This window comes from Anarhichas minor, unplaced genomic scaffold (assembly GCF_050575085.1).
Source record: "Anarhichas minor isolate MPS153535 unplaced genomic scaffold, ASM5057508v1 ptg000090l, whole genome shotgun sequence".
Lineage (NCBI taxonomy): Eukaryota > Metazoa > Chordata > Actinopteri > Perciformes > Anarhichadidae > Anarhichas > Anarhichas minor.
The window spans coordinates 3,154,094-3,175,393 of NW_027466536.1; the positions used below are offsets into that span (position 1 = coordinate 3,154,094).

The 21,300-nt window shown below is 40.6% G+C and overlaps 1 protein-coding gene across 1 annotated transcript in view; it reads right to left on the reverse strand.

The window, feature by feature from the left end:
* Positions 1-18,644: 18,644 nt before the first annotated feature.
* The window catches only part of tmtc2b (transmembrane O-mannosyltransferase targeting cadherins 2b), an 83,831-nt gene continuing 81,175 nt past the window's right edge, over positions 18,645-21,300 (reverse strand). Inside the window, exon 12 of the mRNA XM_076082242.1 lies at positions 18,645-18,824. Coding sequence (XP_075938357.1) covers positions 18,645-18,824 — 180 coding nt within the window. The remainder of the gene's footprint in view (positions 18,825-21,300) is intronic.

Consider the following 21,300-nt stretch of genomic DNA (forward strand, 5'->3'; position numbering starts at 1 on the left):
CACCCAGGTTTGTGTGAGAAAAGAAAGATCCCTGAAAAATGTCTAGAAATGCTATGATTGTGTTCAATAAGCTGTTTTTAAAGATTAAATTTGTTTTTAATTTTTGTCAGGTAAAGAGCCAACACACTGCATAGTTTGGTTGAATCCGTCATTTCTGTAAATGTTCAATGCTTAATAGATAGTATGAATTCTTTCAACGGTCTGGTTTGTTTTGCATCAATGTGTTAATATACCTTCTAAGCTGTAATAGCCTACATTACAGGCACTTTGGAATTTTGAATTTGTGGTGCTTCAGCCACAGCACACCCTTGTTGAAAGGGGAAATAGTTGGCAGTATTTACTATAACTTAATATGAATATTTAATATCACATTATTCTGCTTCACAGCAATTGTATTTTATGTTGAGTTTATATGCTGTGGTATAGATTGGAACCTCACCATACTTATCATTATGGCAATCATTTTCAATTCATTTTGAAAAGGTCCTTGTGAAACAAATGTGCTTGCAACAGCGAGCCAAAGATTAAAAAGGTAATCAATATTATATTAGGTATCTCCTTCACCAGATGAATTCAATGTTTTAGAGTCAACATGTAGCGTCACATGTTTTGAGCATTAAATTACTAAATGTATTGCTCAGAATTTGAAGGAAGAAACTGGAGTGGATTGTTGGTGTGACAAGACACAGTCACGCAAGTGGCTCGTGCTTTTAAGGAGACAAGGTCAATGGAAGATACAGATGTTGTAATTTTACTATTATGAAGTGTTTCAGTGCTCGGTTAAATGCAGAAAACAGCAAACAAGTTCATTAAAACATTGCCAAAACACATTTTTTCTATCTAAAGTGTGTCAGGTTAATATCACTACCCCAATTTTTTATGTGTTGACATCAATTTTTTTTTTTTCAACCAGTGAATATCACTCTTATTTGGAAGTTTTACTCCACTACTAAGCAACGTTCGCCACAGAGACACATAAAAATAAACTGTGTTTAAAAGTAGCTGATCCACTCACTAATACACTCACCACCCTGGCAAGTATCAAGAGGAAGATCCATCACATCAGCATATTTGGCCACTGTCTCCAGTGTCATACCATGGCATGATGGATGAGTGCTTCTCAACAATGAAAATCAGTTCTACTTTTCCATGTTTATAACAAATGGAGCATCCTGCCCAGTGGGAGCCTTTTAAGTGATAAGCTGCATTTATTTCTCAAATGCTTTTCTTTCTTGGTACAAAGCCGTGGACATCTGTCCAAGCTGATTATAAAACCAGATATGTTTTTTCCTCCCCATGTCAACCTTTAATGATGAGCAGTGAAAGGAGCCATCCAGGGACGGGACGGTCATGGTAGAAAACAGATGGTGAAGCATCAGATTCTTGATTAAATCAGTTAGTAGTGCAAACAAGGGTGTTATGGTAGGCGAAGAGTTAACTGACTTAGAATTAATATATTTGATTAATGAAAGATTTGATTAATCACAAGGTAGCCACGCCCTAAAGCATACCATGCGTTATCATCCATTTGACTGTAAATGGAACCATAATTTGCTAAAAGAACATCATGCTGCATTGAAAAAGACTTGACGATTGAGACCATAACATTATGTTTACAATGTGTACTTGTACTACTTTTTTCACAGACTTCCATATAATCAAACTTCTTTTGCAACCAGAAGAGTCGCCCCCTGCTGAACGCACATTTAAGGCACTTCAGCATTGGCTTCACTTTAAGACCGGGAGGTTGCCACACTTTTTGTCAGAAAGTATACGATAATAAAAAGTACTTGTGTGAAAGTATCTAGATCTAAGACTCAATGCTTGGGTTGGGGAAAAAAAACGTGTTTGCTTCCAAATATCCTCAGAGGATCATTCCACTCAAATGTGTTTAACCTTTTAAAATAAGATGCTTTCTGTTTTTACCTTCGTCCTTCTTGTCAACAGCAGTCCCAAAATCACCGCCATCCTGGAGCAATGTTTACCTCCCTGCCCTGCACGCAGAACACTCGTCTATTTGGCAAAATGTAAAGCCTCTACAATACATAAACACAACCCGAGCTCACATTTCTTGTGTATAAACAAGCTCTCAAAGATTCAACATTTGGCCAGAAAGTAAATGTAATTGCGTTTAAGTATGATGCCTAAAGTAGAGAGGCCTATCTTGTGATTAGAAGAGATGATTACATGGTGAAAATCTATAATCATCTTGGATAGGTCCGCACACCAGCAGCGAGCCATTCTGGCTTCGTGCTGAAGGTGTAAGTAGATGGAAGTTATAGAGCAAACCTTAAAAACAATATCAGAAAAAGTCATTCAACATGTCATTAAATGAATGAAAAAGCAACCTCTTTCTCTCTTACCTTCAGCCAGTCTGTCTTTCCTTCATCTGCCCAACTTCTCCGCCCTTGAGCTCACGTGCCAATCACAGAGGCAGCAGGCGCTGCAGAATGTTTGTGTTTACCATACAGATTTACACCATAATCTTTTTTACTAAATGTGAACCATTTGAGTTGGATTGTGAACATAAGATGGTTTGGATCATGTTTTACTGATTGCAGTGTTTTGTTTCCACAAAAGCAAACAATATGGACACATACCATTCACATACAGTGCATGATGTTTACAGAACAAGGTCTGTGAGTTCAGGCAATCAACTTGAGTCCATTGTTACTCTCAAACAAAACTTGTATGATTCTGCAAAACTGTATAACAATATAACAATATTATGACAAATATAACATTGTCTTGACAGAAATAAAACAAAAAGAGATCAAAATCAGTGTATTAGAACTAGAGACATGCCTTTTTATTCCATGCATTATCATTATTCTTTCCTCTGCCTACGTTACCCACAATGCAACTCGAGATTGGAGTGTGGTATGCTAATAGCGGCTTATGTAGACTCGAAGTAGAGCTGATGAGAGGGCTACAGTCTAAAGTCTGGTAAGCTCACTTCTTTCTAGCGCCACATCACCAAATTTTTGTTATTTTCAAACTTGAAGTCTTCAGCCCCAACTGATGCTGACTCAAGTGCAACAGCATCATTTGCAAGGGGTACACGGGGACATGTCCCTTCCACTTTTTCAGAAGGCAGTATTGGAGCCCTCACAGTTTTACAGTGCGAAACTAACGTTATACAAAAACAAAGACAGGAGAAGCAGCACCCGCTCAAGCTTTAAGTCCCCTTCCAACTCTCCCTCGTCCCTCCTCAAGTGCTGTCATTCAAACAGCCAGCCAGCAGCTCAGCAGAAAATAAACAGAAATGTTAGCAATGACTAAACCCCCCCAAACTACTTTTATGACATTTGTCATAAAATGAATGCAAGTGATGTCTTCAGACTCACTTTTTGGAAATAATTTATTGTCTGTAACTCGCACAGCCTGTTTAAGCTGTTTTGCCCAGTTATTGGTCGACGGCTGCTTTTATCTGGATCAAACAGTCATGATGTGCAAAAACACACAACTGTTTATTCGTGGTATAGCAGCAAAAGGTGTGTCTTTAATGTGACAGGTGCTTTTATTTGTCACACAATTGTAGATATGCGGTCTCAGTGGATGACATCTGGGTAGAAGAGGAGCGTTATACAGACCAACTGATACAACATCTCTCTGCTACAGCTCTGAGGTAACACATGTTTTATCATTACCAGCTGCGTTGTGTTTGATGTTGTTAAATATTGAAAGCACACTTAAACACTTTTTAAATGTAGTGTCCTCTTGAGCTTCGTTAAGAACTTCATAGAAACTGGTCTGAGGTAGACACTGACATTCAGACTTCATTCAGTGATTTACATTTCCCGAGTATATCATTGTCTCTGATGTCCAGAATTTCAGAATACCTGAATGTGAAAATGCAGCCCATTTAAGGAGCTCATTTGTCTTCTTTGTTAAGAAAAGACTCAAGGTTTTGTGGTTGGAGCAGCAGACTGGATAGAGACGAGGACATCTAGGTCAGGAGAGGTGGAGCTGAAGAACACACCAGCTGTACACAGGAGGAGGAGCTAGAGAAGCACAGGGAGGCTCGTCAGCAGCATCTCAGCTGCATCCAAGACGAGATCGATGCTGGACCAACTAACAGGGAGATGAAACACCAGTAAAGCAAATCATCCTCTTTATACTTGATTATTTCAGATTTTTATATTTGTTTTTTAAAGACATTCATCCGGCATTTTAGCCATTTTCCTTTGATTGCAGAAAATGTAGAATGGAACCAGGGCAGTTACATAGTATGTATCAATACCACTTGCTTACCTGGACATGCATGTATTATAAAATTATATTCAATTTATTATTTGTTAACTCTGTTACCAAATTTATAATAATAATTTAAGTTGTTGCAGCTGTAGTTGTTGTCGTAGTATGAGCCGTAATTGTTATTGTAGCAGTAGTATTTGTTGTATTCAAAAAACAGTCATACTATGAACATGCCATCAATAATGTAGTAATAAAGTATGCCATAAAATATCACATGAATAAATGTCATAATAAAGTCAAAGTATGAAATCTCATAGTTGTGTATGGCATTACAATGTCATAATAGGATGTCGCCATACAAAATGTATTAGTATGGTTTGCCATAAAATGCCAAGTATAGTATGTCATAAACATATAACATAGTGTCTCGTATGATAATTTAGTATGCCAAACCTTTTTAAAAATATGCCATAAAAAGTGTTAAAAAAGTCATAGCTGTTAAAATGTCATAAGAAATATAAGCATAGTATGCCATAAAAAGGTTATAAAAATGTTATTGTACAACCGTTTATCAACAGACTTATTGTTTTATAATATGCCAAAAGAAATCATAGTACAGTATGTCATTAAAGTGTCATAAAAGAGGATAGAACAGAATGCCGTCACAATTTCATGAACAAATAAAATAAATATAATATTACACTTTGTCATAAAATTGTCATTAAAAGGTCATATACACATATCATGGTATAGTATTTCATGCAAATGTCATAAATATACCATATAGTATGCAACTGTCACAGCTCTGCCACTTCTCTCCTGTCTCTTTATTTCTCACTCACCTCACTCACCGATCAGCTCATTCAGTGCACCTGTCTGCTTCCCTCATCATCAGCCTCACTCCCTTCACCTGCCTCTGTTCACTAATCAAGCACTCCCTCCTCATCAGCACAACTCCCCTCACCTGCCTCTATCCAGCCACTATAGAAACCCCTGCCTCTCAGTCACTCCTTGCCATATCATTGCCATGTCTACCCACCCGGTTTCCCCGTCTTGTTCCCGGTTTCCCCGTCTGCCTGCCTCGCCTCGTCCTGCTGGATTTCCCCATCAAAATATCATTATGACTTATTTCAACATACTGTACTTTGATAAATATCTCCAAAAGTATAAAAGCGAGAAACTGTTTATCTAGCAAACTTTCAGTACATGAATAACTGCATTTTTCTCCCTTTACGCCTTTTAAATCTAAATTCGGCCCTTAAGAAAATAAATCAGTGCAGTCCCACCCACCCTAGCATCCCACAACACCTCTAGGATTTAAGTCTACGTTAATCATTATCGTCACTCCAGAATCCCTGCTGCGTGGATCTTGGTGTGCCCTTATGGGGCGTGAGGAGATCAGAGCCTGGATGCTAAATTTAATCTCTGAACATATTCTTCATTCCCAGTGAGTTGGCTGACTGTACTGTGTGGTACTGGTGGAAGCTCTAAGGTTACAAAACTGGGGGGTGAACCAAAAGTCACCACATCAAATCCCTCAACTAACAGGCAGAAGGGCAAGCGACACAAACAAGTCTGTCTATTCTTTGTTTCATCAACTATTAAAATAAAACCCTTGAGACAGTCAGGTCACCCTGCTCCCAGCTTTTTCTTTCACGCACCTGTACCTTTTTGTTTATTCAGTTGTCAATCACCAGCACCTTTCACATGTGGTCTCCTGCGCTGAGATCTAATAGGGGAGTGTGCCCAATATGGCCCCCAGATGTTCATTTGAAGGGTCATTTGCTGTTGATGTTGTATTAACACAAGTGTTTAGTTGACTGACCCAACAGTGATTTATGACCTCCTGGGAATTCCAGGAAATTGTGGTAAACGTGTAATTGCAGGGAAACATTTTAAGCACTTCGCAGTTCACTGGACATTGTTGTCCGGTCAGAGGTCTGGCAAACAGAGTGGGACTTAAGTCAGAAAAAGATTGTTGGATGCCTGTGATGCCATAGCTTTGATTTCTTATCGATATAATCTTAATTGATTGGAGTGACCAGTGCAGTTTCATATAATTATTGTTTACATATCGTCCAGCAGCTCATTCAGTCCAAGCAGGGACATGAATCACACAGTAAATCATACAGAAAAAGAGGGAGAAGTGGAGTCTTTGAACCACGGAGCAGTCCTGCCTCTGCACCGCCTCCATCCTTCCTCGCTATTTCCTCCAGGTGTCGATCACACAAAGAGCTGCTCTGTGAGTCAAACCATACCTGGGGTCATTACAAAGCAGCACTCCCACAATGAAACTCTTTGTCCAGGTGCCGCATGTTTTGGCGCATTTGAAGAAAAAAAGTTCAAATGAATTAAGAAAGGATCACTCTGAATTTCACTGCTTTTAAATTCAGCAGGCAAACACACCATTAAGGATACATGCAGTATCCACAGTAGCAGCAGTCTTGATGCACTTTTTGATTAAGTGTGGTGCTGCAAAGACTTTGTGCTTGCTCGAGACCAAGTGACAGCTCAATGTTGAATTTCAATGTAAAAGTATGACAATACCTGTAAGAGGCTACACCACAACTTGCATTTTGATCTCAAAGATAGTGTGGTGTGTGTGTGTGGCACTATATGGGAACAGAGAGCCTAAAAAGAACCATCTTTGATACACATTGCTGTTATTAACACATTATGCTTCTTTCCTAAGGCTGGTTCGTTGCAGTGGACAAGCTGAGTGGATCCCGCTGAGGTCCAAACAGTTACTGTATGTTTCTAACTAACAGAGCCCTTTGGGTTGAATGTAATTTATGTATGAGCTGAACCAATTTCTTTCTTTTGAGTCAAAAAACATCCAATCCAAAGTTTTCAATTTAGGCCCAGCTGTCAGAAGGTCTGAAACTAATCGGCTCCTGTAAGACTCATATTAAAGCAGCATTCAGTCTTGTTTTCAAGACCCTGTTGAGTGGTTGAAAACAGAAAACAGAACTTATTTTGTGTACAAACTATGCAGAGAAAAAAATAGAGTGATTAAAGCATCTCTAATTCAAATTGTATCTTCACAACTCAGAACGGAAGGCAATAATGGAGGTTTAACACAAGTCATATCTGACCTCTTGTGTGACCTGAACCAGGTAATTTCTCTGTTTATTTTGCAAATCGAGAGGAAATCCACTCCCATCTGTGTGACCAGTAATGATTTGGCTGTATGTGCCCTTGGGGAGGTTGAATTAATCTAAATCCCTCTAATGAATTTCCTGAACATTCCCAGCTCACACACTCACATCTGCTTGGACAAACAGCCAATCAGCGGACACTTAATAGGATCTGTATTCAGCTTGATATTTAACCTTAGTTTACTGAGTGATCAGTGTAAATCTGATTCCATTTGTTTCTTTATACTTCATTTCATTCTAGATAAAACGTGGGTGGTCCTGTTACCCAAAGGCTTTATTTTCTCCCTTTGTAAAGATGTTGAAAAAATAACTTCCAATGGTTGTGAAGTGAAAAATTAAACATTTAACTTTACCTTTATAATTATCCTTCTTCACTTTTTAAAACTTGTGCTGTCCTCGGAAATGTCCTATGTCCTAGGAAATAACAGAAAATAGTTTGCTTTGTCAAAAGTACCAGTGTACATTCTCTCCTGTAATGCATGTTGCAGCTTAAATGTCAAAATAATAGAAACGTAATAAGTCTTTTGGATGAGAAAATGCCGAAGAGTTCTGATGAAGAACATTAGCAAAAAAACAACAACATCATCTACACAGAGTTTCAGTGACTGTGTATTAAACCTTAACATTTTGCATCCCGTCTGCTAAAAAGGCAGAAATGATTTCCTACAACTAACAAATATAAAAGCCGCAGAAACAGCACTCCAGATAACTGTAAGCAAGCTAGCAGAGGGTTCTGTGCACAACACACAAACAGAGGATTTCCAAAAACAAAGAATCAAACACAAATCCACACAAAAGTAAATGCTTACATTTCCAAGACTGTTCAAACTAGAGACCATCTTACGATGGGATCACAACAGCTGGAACGTCAAATTTAGCTAAGGGCCTAAAGTGGCCATAAAGTATATTTCCTGCCCCACTACAGCCATCTTCAAAACCAACCTTTATTTTGATCTCAACTACACACTGTAAACTTTTGTGACGCTATCGAGATGACAAAATCTGGCCACAGACTTATAAATTACAAAGTACTCGAAATGGCTTCTGTAGTAGTTGCTGCTACAGTCGCTGTCTCGCAGGACCACATTTTGCTGTGATAACACACACACACACACACACACACACACACACACACACACACACACACAGTCAAAAGGTGAAAACAACACCAGCCACAAGTTGTCATGGCTGGTAATAAAGACTGAGGCTGGTCATGGTGCACATATTCGCCAAGACTCATCATTAAAAGCCTTCAAAGCCCAGTGAAACACTGGTTTAAGCTAATGAAGAAATATGACTTGGTTAAAACTGACAGCCTAATGGCTGCGATCGCAAGCAGTTAACCACCCGCCTTAGTTCCATTTCATACTCAACATTAAGTGAATATCGTTTTGCCAAATTTATAAACATCTTCTGATTACTTCCAGAGCTCTTTTTTTGCTCTTCCCAGTCGAGTGGAATAACACGCCAAATCCACTCAGTTGACAGATTATATGATGGACGAAAAGCGGTTACCGTTCGGCACCTCTGGGTTGGTGACAGAACAATATGTAATCAGTACAGCAGCAGAATCAAACTCCCCACAAAACAATGCTTGAATCTGATATAAAGTAAGTCAGTTTTTTTATTTGAGAGGAATAACCCATTCAATATGTGTGCTTTGTTTGGAAATACGTTGAAAATGTACCTCACATTTTGCTTTAGGATTACAATTCAGACTGTTATGCACACATCCATTATACTGCATACATTTGTCACAAACCTGGGGGTGGTGTTTACAAGGCTTTTCCTCATTAGTCTTACACGCTGCGGTAAATGAACAACATTTCTGCTGCTGGTCTCAATGGAGACTTTGTTCGTTTTCTCCACTCTCTGGTTTATGATACACAACAGAAGCAGTTGTGCGTGCTGTTTTTTGAGATTTCTCCTCGCATGACGATGGTCTGTGGCCTCAAGCTAGCAGCGTGGCAGTGTATGGCAGAGCTTGACACAATCAAAGGCATCAATTATAATCAGGCATGTAATGGGGCTATCGGCATTGTTTGAAAAAGAGCTGAATTGCAACTTTGCCTTAAGAGGAAAAAAGGGGATTTTTTTTCGACAGGAGACACGTTTGCGTGTGAGCGGAGACACTCCACATGTGTGTGAGGCTGCATTCAGGTTGCTTAAACAGATGAAAAACACAGATTTGCAATGTGGTCGAGCCTGTTAATTATTTCAACAGCACTGAATGTATTTCAGCCAAACAAACACTTCATCATTGCAACAAGCTAAAACCGCTATTCTAATTCATCAGCTAGAATTTTCTTGCATGAAATGGATTGTGCATGCTCATACCTCAGAGGGGCCAGATCCAAAAGCATTATCAAGAGTATGTCATATGAGCTGAGTCCAAGAGAAAAAATGTTGATGGTAAAAACGAATGCATGGAAGACTGATTTTAGCTGTAAAAGCAATAAATAGCATAACTGCATTTCATTGCTTCGGATGCCTTTTTATTCTCTTGATGTCAAAGGATTAGTGTTCTCATCGTAAACTTTAATTTCATTTTCCCAAAATTATCAAAAAGGGGGTAACATACTGCTTTTATCAGAATAAACAGCCCCAGGATTCTTCTGGAGCTCAGTCAGGCCCACTGGTAGATGTCCAAACCGCAGCTTTGAGAGATTTTCCATTGGAATTTGTATCGGACCTGTCAGGGGGCCTCTAGGCTCAAACCCTGGTGCTGAGCGTCCTCAAGCCTATTTGCAAATTACCTCCTTTACCAGAGTCGAGGGTAGAAAAACACACAGCAGCCTGCTGTCTGTCCAAGACCCAGCTACCTGGGGTCAGCTACCGCAGGGTGAAGCGATATGGAGCAGGACCAAGGGGGATGGGGGGGTGTCAAACCTGGCTAACCAAACCCAACTGATACGAGACCTGTTGCTCCTTCTACGCTCACCCATCGGTGTCCCATTTCTGTTATTATGGGAGTTTTTTTAAAGGAAGTGTCCAGAGTTGTTAGCAGCAGACTTTTTACTGTTTTTTGACATGAGGGTATAGTAAAGCAGACTGAGGTAGAGCTGAGCACGGTGTTCCTGTTCTAGATTTGCATGATGGATGGTGGCAGTGGCTGAGAGGGACAGGTTGCCTGCTCTAATGGGTCTCCGAGGAACTTAATCAGCCATTCCTGCAGCGCTAAGGATAAATAACAAGCCGGACATCTCTGCTTGCAGGGGGGGGGGGGGGTCCCGACCAAGAAAGAGCTGACTGATGGCACTCTTACAAAAAACTAGCAAGAGATCCCTTTTGCAAGATAATGAGTTTAATCATGAGTGAAGGCTGAGAAACTGAGACACATACTCTGAAAATTCATCTAACTGTGTGAATCAATATGTGTGCGCTCACCAGGCTATCTATCTGTGGTAAGGGTATAAGAGTATAAGGTGTGACGGATCTTGGTCAAACCACATATACAGGCTCTAGTCAGCTCGCACAGCAATAGTCATTCTATATGTGAGAAGAGCTCCACTGCAGTATGCTCATGTTCAATGGAAACTGGCCTGGGCAGAGAATTAAACTGTCAAAGAGCCCTCAGTAGAAAGTGTATTTTTAAACAGCCAGACGCGCTGCCATCCAGGTTTCTGATACGCTCTTATGGAGCGAGATTAGTACATTTACATGATTACCAACAAGAGCATGGATGTGGCTACTTGAAATACATGGCAGCAGCTGTCAAGAATGTGTTGATTGAGTGTTTAGAAATGTTCTGCAGCAGATGGTTGAATACAGCAAAGAAGGGGAGCAGAGTAGCCTGCATCCACTGGTCAGCATGGCTCATGAACCCACAGTGTATGAGCTAAAACTGAGAAATACAATATACAGAGTGTGCTTTAAAGTTGGAAGAGAGTCAAATCTACTGCAGCATATACAACTTCCTGTAACAATAAGCTAGACGGACTCCAACAGTCACTGTGTGTGAAGGGATTTTGAGACGAATCAGCTGTCCACGAACCATAATTCATATTTCTTCTGACGTACACTCAGCCTCCACTCTCTACCACGCTCGGATGAAGTCAAAGGTCATCAGGTGGAATGCAACATATGAGATGGTTTCCAAATGAGATGTAATAAAGAAAGCTTTTCTGCAAATTCTAGATGCTTTATTGATTTCAGTCATCCTGCCTTCATGTTAGCCTCTCCTGATGGAAACTGATAGTCATTGGCATTCTGTACTCCATCAACATGGACAGAGGACCGGACAGATGGGAAACCTGCCCAGATGTAGAGGCTCTGCAGCTTGCGTCATAAATCTCCCAGCCACTGGTGCCATAATGGAGGTTCTGATAAAAAAATCGGTTGCGTTCATGAAACAAATGCAGATTGGAATTGTGGACACCGATGTGACGCTGATGTTCCTCACTGAATTTTCCATACAATAACTGTTTCCAGCCATGTCTCCATCGCATATACGCATTTCTCTCATCCTTTCTGTTTGGACCACATTACCTATTTTTTCAAGACCGATGACAGAAATGATTGTTGTGACGTGGGTGTGGGTTAATTCGGCTCTGTCAGAAAGACTTACATAACATGGCCAGTGGGGATGACAATAAAATCTGACTTGGCGGTAGACGTCTCCTCTTGGGAGGAGCCTGCTGCAGCAACACGGCGGAACGGTGTGAAAAACACGACACATGATAAATAAGATGCAAATAATCCACCGGTGGGTACTAAGTGGAACCAAGGTGCATACAAACAGAGCGGAGCTAAAACAGGTGGAGGCTGAATCAGTAAGTAAGAAACACATCGATATTCCTGCATCATCTGGTCGACCAGCTGAAATAAGTTTCTCCCAGAACTAGGGGAGTAGAGTACTTATTGAATTGTATTATGGTGGCTGAAAGAGCACAACACACTGCAACACTCACCTATTTAACAATATATGCAGCGTAATGAAACACAGTGCAAATAGAGAGGGGGCGGTACTAAATCTGGAGATTATGCTGACTATCAGTAAAAGCCAGTATTTTCAATGATATCAGAAAAATGCAATTAGAATGTTATAAGTCAATAAACCTCTAAATATCTACTGAACCATCCTCACAGGTTGCATACCTGTATTTCTATGAGTCTTGAGCTGCTCAACAAAAAATGCATTTTTCCGTGTCTGATTGAGGAAAACAGACACTTTTCTAAAGAAATCGAAAGAAGTTTCCTGTCCTGTGAATCATTGGCGATTGGACTCAAAACTGTCCAGTGTGTCACACATTGATGTGAAGCTACAGCGAAGATATGAGTTGAAAATGTTTCAACTTGAATTAATTATTGGAACATATTTTCACGGCTTCATGAATTTGCTTCATAAAAATACGATAGAGGCGAGAGACTGGAGGGAAATAATCGCTTTTGGTGAGTTCAGTGAGAAAATTAGCTGAACACAGACACAGTCCCACACACACAGTTGGTGCGTTTGCAGCTCACAGCTAACATACATACGTTGGAATAAACATGGTAAATCTGATAAATTTGCTGTCGAGACAGCATAAAAAATGAACCACACATGTTTAAGTAGTTTGAGAAAACCAAGTTGTACATTCAAATGTGCAATCTGCTCACCCGCGTTGCTGCTCATACAGCAGAGGACCTCCTTTATGGTTGTCAGTGTGTGTTAAATCAACTGGAATCACCTCTCTGTAGGTCAAATGAATAATTCTTCTCTAATGTTCTCTTGCAAGTCATTGATCTTCTGGCGGCAGAAAGTATTGCCCAAAAGAGGCTAAACTGGATTGCACACAACTTCCCTGTAAATAGTGTCCTAGAGAGTCCGTCACCCCTTAGCCTGCATTCTGTCCATGTGATGGTCTGAATGAAAATCCAGCTGTCTGGAGAGGAGCCTGATGTTTTGACAGTATGCTGCTGGATCTTCACATCTTGTCTCTGTCTCTGGAACTAATCAATCCTGACGCCGCGTTACGCACAGGCCGCACCTGCGTCCCCTCTCCGGCTACCATACACACATACGGCATATGCACAATCTTGCATACACACACGCTCAGAGACCACTGCAGTACTCTCTCTACAGGGCAGAAGAAAGACAAAGTACATTCTGTCGGTATAGACGTAAAAAAAAAAAAAATGGAGCCATTTCCTGAGATGTGTATAGCTCCCAGCTGCCCCAAGAAAACCACAAAACTGTGTGTTCAGAAGGTCTCAAGAGTTTGGCTGTTAATAGCGCTCTGTAAATCCTCAGGGGTGGCCATGTTGGGGAGATGGGGATCTGGCTTGTGTCTCTGACTCCTTTTTCATGCTAACGTTGTACACCTGCACAAGCACACGTGACCGCCCAGACAAGATCACACACATGACTGTGGTAGTAGCTGGTATACATGGGAATAAAGTCGGATATAAAACAGAGTAGTCCTTCGACCAACAATTAGTCAGAGCCAAATAATGGGTTTTAGAGGATTCCTACATGTCTCTGCTGACATTTGGGAGAGCATTGGCACTGAAACTCTTAATTTGAGTTCTGGGAATCGCATGCATCAGCAACTTTAGTTTCAAACCTTTCAAACCCAAACGCATATTACACTATGTACTCTTGTCAGTAAGTTGGTGTGGCGGCTAAAAACCAAATATAGAATGCTGTAGTGTTGAAGAAAAGATTTATGGCACGGATGACAGCAAACCGCCCAATGTGTTCATTTCCTGTGGTGTGCCAGAGCGCTCTCTCTCTCTCTCTCTCTCTCTCTCTCTCTCTCACTCTACAAACACATGCACGCACACACACACACACTCATTTCAATGATAATATCAAAATCTAAGTCGGGCGCTATTACACTGCATATCTACATGTATAAGTAGTCCTGAAAGCAAATGATGTGACAGTGTCATTTTGATGAATCTGTTGCCTAAACTTAGTGTGGCCGGGATTCATGAGAAGGTGCTTGGACTGTGTTAAGCTCTTATCATGACTCTTTAATGCCATTAGTATATGCATAATGTATATGCATATACAATTGAGTTCCCCAAAGTATGTGAGGAGAATATTAATGTCCTGTGTTACCACATATTACAGTGGGGATTGAATATGGCAATGGGAGATTTACCTACAATATACTGAGAAATCTGACACAAGAAAAGGCTCAAGAATCCACCTCCTTGTGAACTTTGCAATGTTCTAATGAACACTTTGTATTTAAAAGAATTAGCTTCTGTAACATTGGGCTAGTAGTAGATATTGCATAGCAACATAACGCCAAAGAAAGACAATTTCCTTTCTGGACATCAAAACACTTCAATAATATGAAGCAGTCTCATCCTAATGCTTCTTCTATCTAGTAATAACAGTGGATATTGGGTCCAGAGGGGAAGACTTCTCAGCATCACGCACAGCCGTCCACTCGCCAGAAGCTGGCTCACGCACTTCAGATCAAAGGGGTGATAGTTCATCAGCACATACCACAAAATATCTGCTTGGTAACAGCGGGCAGATTTCTCAGATCAGAGCATAAAAAGACAAATTTCTTTCAACCAGTTTGGACTCTTCTGGATGCGTGAGGTGCTGGTCACAGGGAATCCAGGCTTTATCAAATGTGAATATTTTAATATCAGAACAGGAAATCAAGTTGAATGAGATGTGTATTTTCTCATCTCACTAACTCGTCACTTTTCTGATCTATTGTGAAAGAAATGTATCTTTCACGATAAAATATTAACTTGAACCACTACTTTATCTCTTTGGGTCAAATTGTATTTCTTCAGATGATTTCATTAGCAGGCTCTCTGCTGCACATAATGATGGTGTCAATGGGAAAGGACCCTTGACTTGATTCATCATTACCACTCTAATTTGAGCTGTGCGGTACAAATAAGAAGTGACGAAATGATATGCTTGCATAAACACCCAAAAACAAAGTGTTGAGAGTTCTAAAGGCAAATGAGGACGAAAGAACCTGGGGGAAAAGAATCCTGGAAACATTACTATTTGTTTAGGCCACTGGCATTGAGATCCAAATAAACCCATAAGCTCAACATGCTGAGTTCATTTTAGGAAAGCTAGCATGTGAGTAATGGCTGCAGTTACATATCATAGCTAGACTTGCGCAGAAAGAGTTCAGATAAAAGACGTATGATGAGAGTATACTCAACACATTTTTGACCGGTGATCGACCCATCATGAGACAGACATCACCCGGCTTCTCTTTGGGACTCAGGTCTGCAGTCTAGTTCATTAACTAATAATCAGATATGAATTAAGTTTCACCTCTCTGTCTGCCCAAATGCTTCCTCTCTCTTCTCTGGATCGCCAATGCGTGCTCGCTTTCTCTCTCTCTCTCTTTGGCAAGATTTTTGGATAATGCCTAAAACAGTATCCTCTGCTGCTGTGGCAACTGCCACGTGCAGTGTGATATCATTTCAAAGTCAGCGGTCTACTTAACAACATATGGGAAGAAGGCCAAATGCGAGAAATGAAAGTGCATTGCCTTCGTAGCGTGACTCCACAATCCAACAAAGCTTCACTATTTCATTATTTGTCAAGATAAGTGAGGCGCACCTGTGTTATGAGAAGAAGATTCAAACTGGACTAGACAGCCCCTGTGCATTCCAGTCCAATAAGGAAAGCCGGGAACCATAGTGAGCTACCTTCCATGTAGACATGTGAGAAACATCACAAGGCAGACTGCTTCGTTCTCAGGGAAGGGTCTTTTGCTTGTCAGCTGGGGTTTGAATTGTGGGGGCAGTCGTAATCAAAACACACCAGCCATATGTAGACACTGTGCTACCCCTTCCATATGGGATTATTTATGTGTCTTCTGTTGTTAAAAGATCAAAGAGGAGGAAGGAGATTCATTTGAGTTGATTTTATGACAAATTTTAGCAAGTTTGCAGGGGGGAACATTAAATGCCCTGTAAAACCTGTTCCACAGCATGCAAGACCGCCCCATTAAGTGTGCTAGCCCACATGAATACAAAGGACATCTGACTTAGTACTGTACACGTTGCCACAGAGTGTGAAGGGAATGGGTGTTTCAGTATGGCGGTGAATGTTAACAATCTGTAAAAAAGCAGCTGCACAGGACCCAGAACAAAAGGAGAACACAATCAATTTATTGTGGGAAAAGAAGCAACATTGTGAAGAAAGAAAACAAAAAAGTCTTTTCTGGCACATTGTTCATCTTTATATTACAAAAAGGAGAAAAAGGCTACAAATCTCGATAATTTATACAAATACGACAACTTCCAAAAATAAATCTTTAATTTAGTAAACGCTCTGTGAACAAGTTTCTGCAATAACCCACCGCTTGAGATCCCTGAGCAGAGACACGGAGTGAAACACTTTTTTTTTTTTTTTTTACATCTTCACTCAAGCAATAATTATCAGTTTGTTCATAAACACTTTATGTACACGGGAGAACTTAGCGAGCTCTTTGACAAAGGGGTGTGTGAGGTGAACGTGAACCGTGATCATCTTACCGAACATATCACTGGTGACCATCACAGTCAAAAACAGAACAGTGTGACTGCAACACGCGACGTATATATATTCAACATCTCTATCCTCAACTGTAGGCGTTACTCTGTATCCACCAATAATGAGCCACTCAACTGTATTTGGAGATTTTTCTCAGGAATGACCACATTCGCTAACTTCCTTCATGTTGCATGTAAAAACACAGTGCCAGCTGGTTCTGTTGCTAATGTAACACACACAGCAATACCTATCAATATTTAGACTAAGGACACGGAAAGCTCACCAGGTTTGTGGCCGACGACAAACAAGTGATAACAAATACTGTACATATTCTTACTTCCCGCAAGGTGCCGTTTCACTTACTTTATGCTGACAACAACAACAAACAAGTAGATGTTAATAACACTGATTATATACAAAATGAGACTTTAAGACTGAGTTTTGACAATATGGGAAATACTTCATGTAACGGACCAAACTTTCTCAGTATCTTGAGATTCCACTTCAAGTCCGGCTACTTTTATGCTGCAAGGTTTTCTCTGTATACTGCAGACAATGCAGGTATATATTAGAATTCATTTATACAAACACAATGAAATTAATTTTATTCCAACAAAAAACATACGCATTAAAACATTTCCCTCAAGACGTGCTACGTCTGTGTGCTGTTCAGTGATGAAAAGGTGTGCATCGGCATAGCTTCTGTATTTGGTTAGAATAACTCATCAGCTTCAGCTCCTCACGCTCGTTTGTAAGAACTTCAGACGTGTACCGAACTACTGCACCGGCCTCTTTATTTCCACTCGTAGCTCTTTACTGTTGCCGAAAAAAACGAGTTACCATGGTGACTTGGCTTCCTTGCCAGTGCAGAACAAGAGGCAGTAAGTGGTAGAATTGCCACCTGTATGCTTCAGGAGATTCACACCTTTTATTATAAGGCATTCCATTGTGAACAGAGTCACAGTTTTCTTGCCAAAACATACTGTATTTGGCAAAAAGTCCAGCCTTGGTGGAGCTTCTAGAGGCTATTGTTGTGCTTTACTCGCTACCAAATTAAATTCCCTTTTTCAAGTTTTCACCAAATACTAGGACATCTGCTACAAAATGGTTTGAAGTGATGGTGCTAATTTTCACATCTTCATGGTGACGTGTGAGTAATCCCATGAGGGAAACAAAGCGATTGGTGGTAATTGGTGAGTTTTTAGGGATTTAAACCTGTTTTGGTGACGTTGGATGGTATATCCTATTCCTCATTTTGCCTCTTTTCTTCATTATCAAGATGGAAAATGAGATCAAACAAAGAACTTTAATAAAACGTGATGGAAAATGCCCTCAGTGCAGCGGTCTGAGATGTTTCATTTAATATCTTATCTCACACTGCTCTGGGGGAAATTTAAAATCTCTGAACCACAATTCTTTTATTGAAAAAAAAAACCCTTAAATTCATCACAAATGTTGAAGGATGTACCCACTGTATGGTCTTACTTCAAGTCCAAGTGCTCTAGGTGTAAAAGAAAAAAAACAAACAAACGACGAAGTGGTTCCTGTGAGAGCACTAATTTGAAGAAAGTTCTAAAGAGTCCAAATACCGCGCAGCGCCTGCCAAACTGTGAGCAATGCTTCAGAGGAAAAGCTGCTGGCCTGAGGTGTATGCAGAGCTCAGGATTTATTAGAAGGGCTGTGCGGCACAGTCATGGCCTCTCTGAGCAAACATCCTCCCTGAGTCTCTTCCATCTTTCCTGGATGAGAAGAGGGAATGAGCAGCGTGCAGGCCGTCCTTTCCCCCCCCCCCCAGGTCTGGCGTACAGATGGGCAGGTAGGCGGGCAGGGTGAGCTCAGGGGCTCATGGTCCGCAGGCCCTGTTTCTCCATTATGTTCCACAGCTTACGCAGGTTGGACTGGGTGATGTTGTCGTCCGGTTTGAGTTGAAGTGCTCGGAGGTAATTGGCTTCAGCTTCTTGCAGCTTCCCATTGAGGTGGAGGATCGCCCCCAGGTTCATCAAGGCGGCAGGATACTAAAAGAAAAGAGTATTGGACATTTTAGGACAAGATCAGTTTCATAAGTAGCAACAGCTCGGGGTAGTTTCAAAATCAAATCCTTATTATCTTTTGTTTGCTTTTTTGTTTTTAGCCTTTTTGTTCTTGTTGTTGTTACTGTTGCTGCCCATATGGTTGCTTACTCTCCTGTTTCAGTAAGTTTGAGTCTAGTTTGCATTCGAGCTAGTTTGGCTGGTCTTGTGCTGTGTCATATGTTTGTTTCACGTTGCTCACTTGTATTGCACTATCAACAAAGAAAATAAAGAGACAGAGCAGGCACACAGAGTACAAACGCAGTGAGTCATCTTCTGAGAGATGGCGAGAGTGAGCGGACTTGGGGATAATAAGGCTTATTTACTCGCCACTAATGGTGTGTTTAGAGAATTCATTTAATGAAAAATTTAACTTTTTACAACATCATAGGGCATGAATGGATAAGATGAATAATGCAAATTAAGTATAACCATTCACACTTCGGGGGTATCCACACATACAAGCATTGACCAGATGGTATTTCTGAAACTTAAAGCTTTAAACACTATAAAATATCAATCTTATAACAAGACCAGTGAAAAATGACAGTCGATGACGACAAGAAGTTATAGTATAAACAGTTATTTTCTCCTTTTAAATAAAACAGTCACTGTAAAAGAACATTTTTTCAGCAGACCCTAACACGTTGTTGGTACGTTTGTCAGATCACACAGACTGCGGTGCAGTGTTTGGAGTTTGGTAACCAGGCTGCTTTGTGTGTTCCTCCGTCTTGTCTGGGGCCACAGATGTCGGAGGGATCAACCACCGCTTTGAAGTGGGTCTAGAATGAATACACACCAAATTGCAAGGGGCAGTGCGACGGGCGGGTGAGTCACGAGGACATAAGTACAGGAAAAGTGTCCAGGGTGCAATCACGGCAAGACCGTTGAAGTATCTAGGCCAAGGGAGGGGCCCACATCTGATCTCCATTTTAGTTAGAAGTGTGGAAAAGATGTCTAATCCTGTAGCAAGGCTACTGTTTTACTGCTCGAGACGATTGTAATGTCTGTAATTGCCATTTCTCGGAAATAAGGAATGTTCAAATAAAAACAGTCTTCGCAAAAACGGTGCTGTAATTGCAGAGTTTTGTGAGCTTTTCTTATAATTGTCTGCCTAGACATCATTGTCACATGGACTGGCACATGATTATGGCATCTTGACATATACCGAGTGCTCCATCACAAGCCTAAGCCTTCATTTCTTTCTCATGGCCTATTAAATAATCAAGAGTAATTCCTAGAGCAACAGTCCTGCGCGAGAGAATAGTGTTTTTCTAGAAATGTTATGAGAAATGTGTGGAACGTTAGGAGAAACGCGTGGAAATGTGAACCATTCAAAACAACAGCAGTGCTGCAGAATAACAGTAAGACTTTACCCACAAGACTGTAAGTCTATAGCGTGCCAGTGGCTGCGTGAGGTGGTGCTTTGAGCTTAATGGCAACGTCACAGTGACGATGTCAACATGCTGATGATTAGCAGGCAATGTTGACAATATTCACCATCTTAGTTCAGTGTTTTAGCACGCTAACATTTGCTAATGAGCTCAACAAAGGAGTCCAGCTGAGGTTGATGGGAATGTCAGTAGTCGTGCAGGCATTTCGCTGTACATCAAAGTTGGACAAATGAAAAATTGGGACTAGATGAAGGCGCTGGAGACTGTTCAGTAGTTATGACGATTCATAAGTGGAACATGAAAGTGTGTTCCAGATTTCATGGCAATCCATTCAATAGTGGTCGAGGCTTTTTTCACTCTAAACTACAAATGTGAACCTTATGGTGACGCTAAAGAACAAGTCATGGCGTCACTAAAGTTATTCGGATTTACTCTCTTGGAACCATTATTGTCTGTAACAAATATTCAATTCATCCGTTAGATTTGAGCTATCCCACACGATAGGTGACATTTTTGATCTAGTGAAGCTACAGGAAGCACCATGGCTGATCAACCATGAATATCTGTACAAATTTCATGGCAATCCATCCAATATGTGTTGCGATGCATCAGTGGTGACCAAAGCTACTAGATGGCAAAAATACACAGAAGTAAAAAAAAAAAAACATCTAAAAAAGCGTAGCGGCATGACTTATTAAAAAAAGAGATTCAGATCCAATTCAGCTAATGTTTTATTTCTATAAAATAAAACATACGATACAAAAACTTTGATCAAATTTAAAAAGCCAAAGATGACCAGTTCATTCTCTGCATATCTATGGTTTAGTTATCCATGCGTAGAGAACCTTTTCAGAGAGGTTACCAAACACAGACTCGCATCACACGGCCATTTGTCTTGCTTTGTCCTCTCTGCAGGTTGTGTGAACCTTTTGTGTCCTTTGCCGGACTGTTCCACTCTTGTCTCACAACTCTGTTTTTCCAGTGTAAAGCTTGGATGAGTGATGCTCCATGCATGAGAATTTCAATGG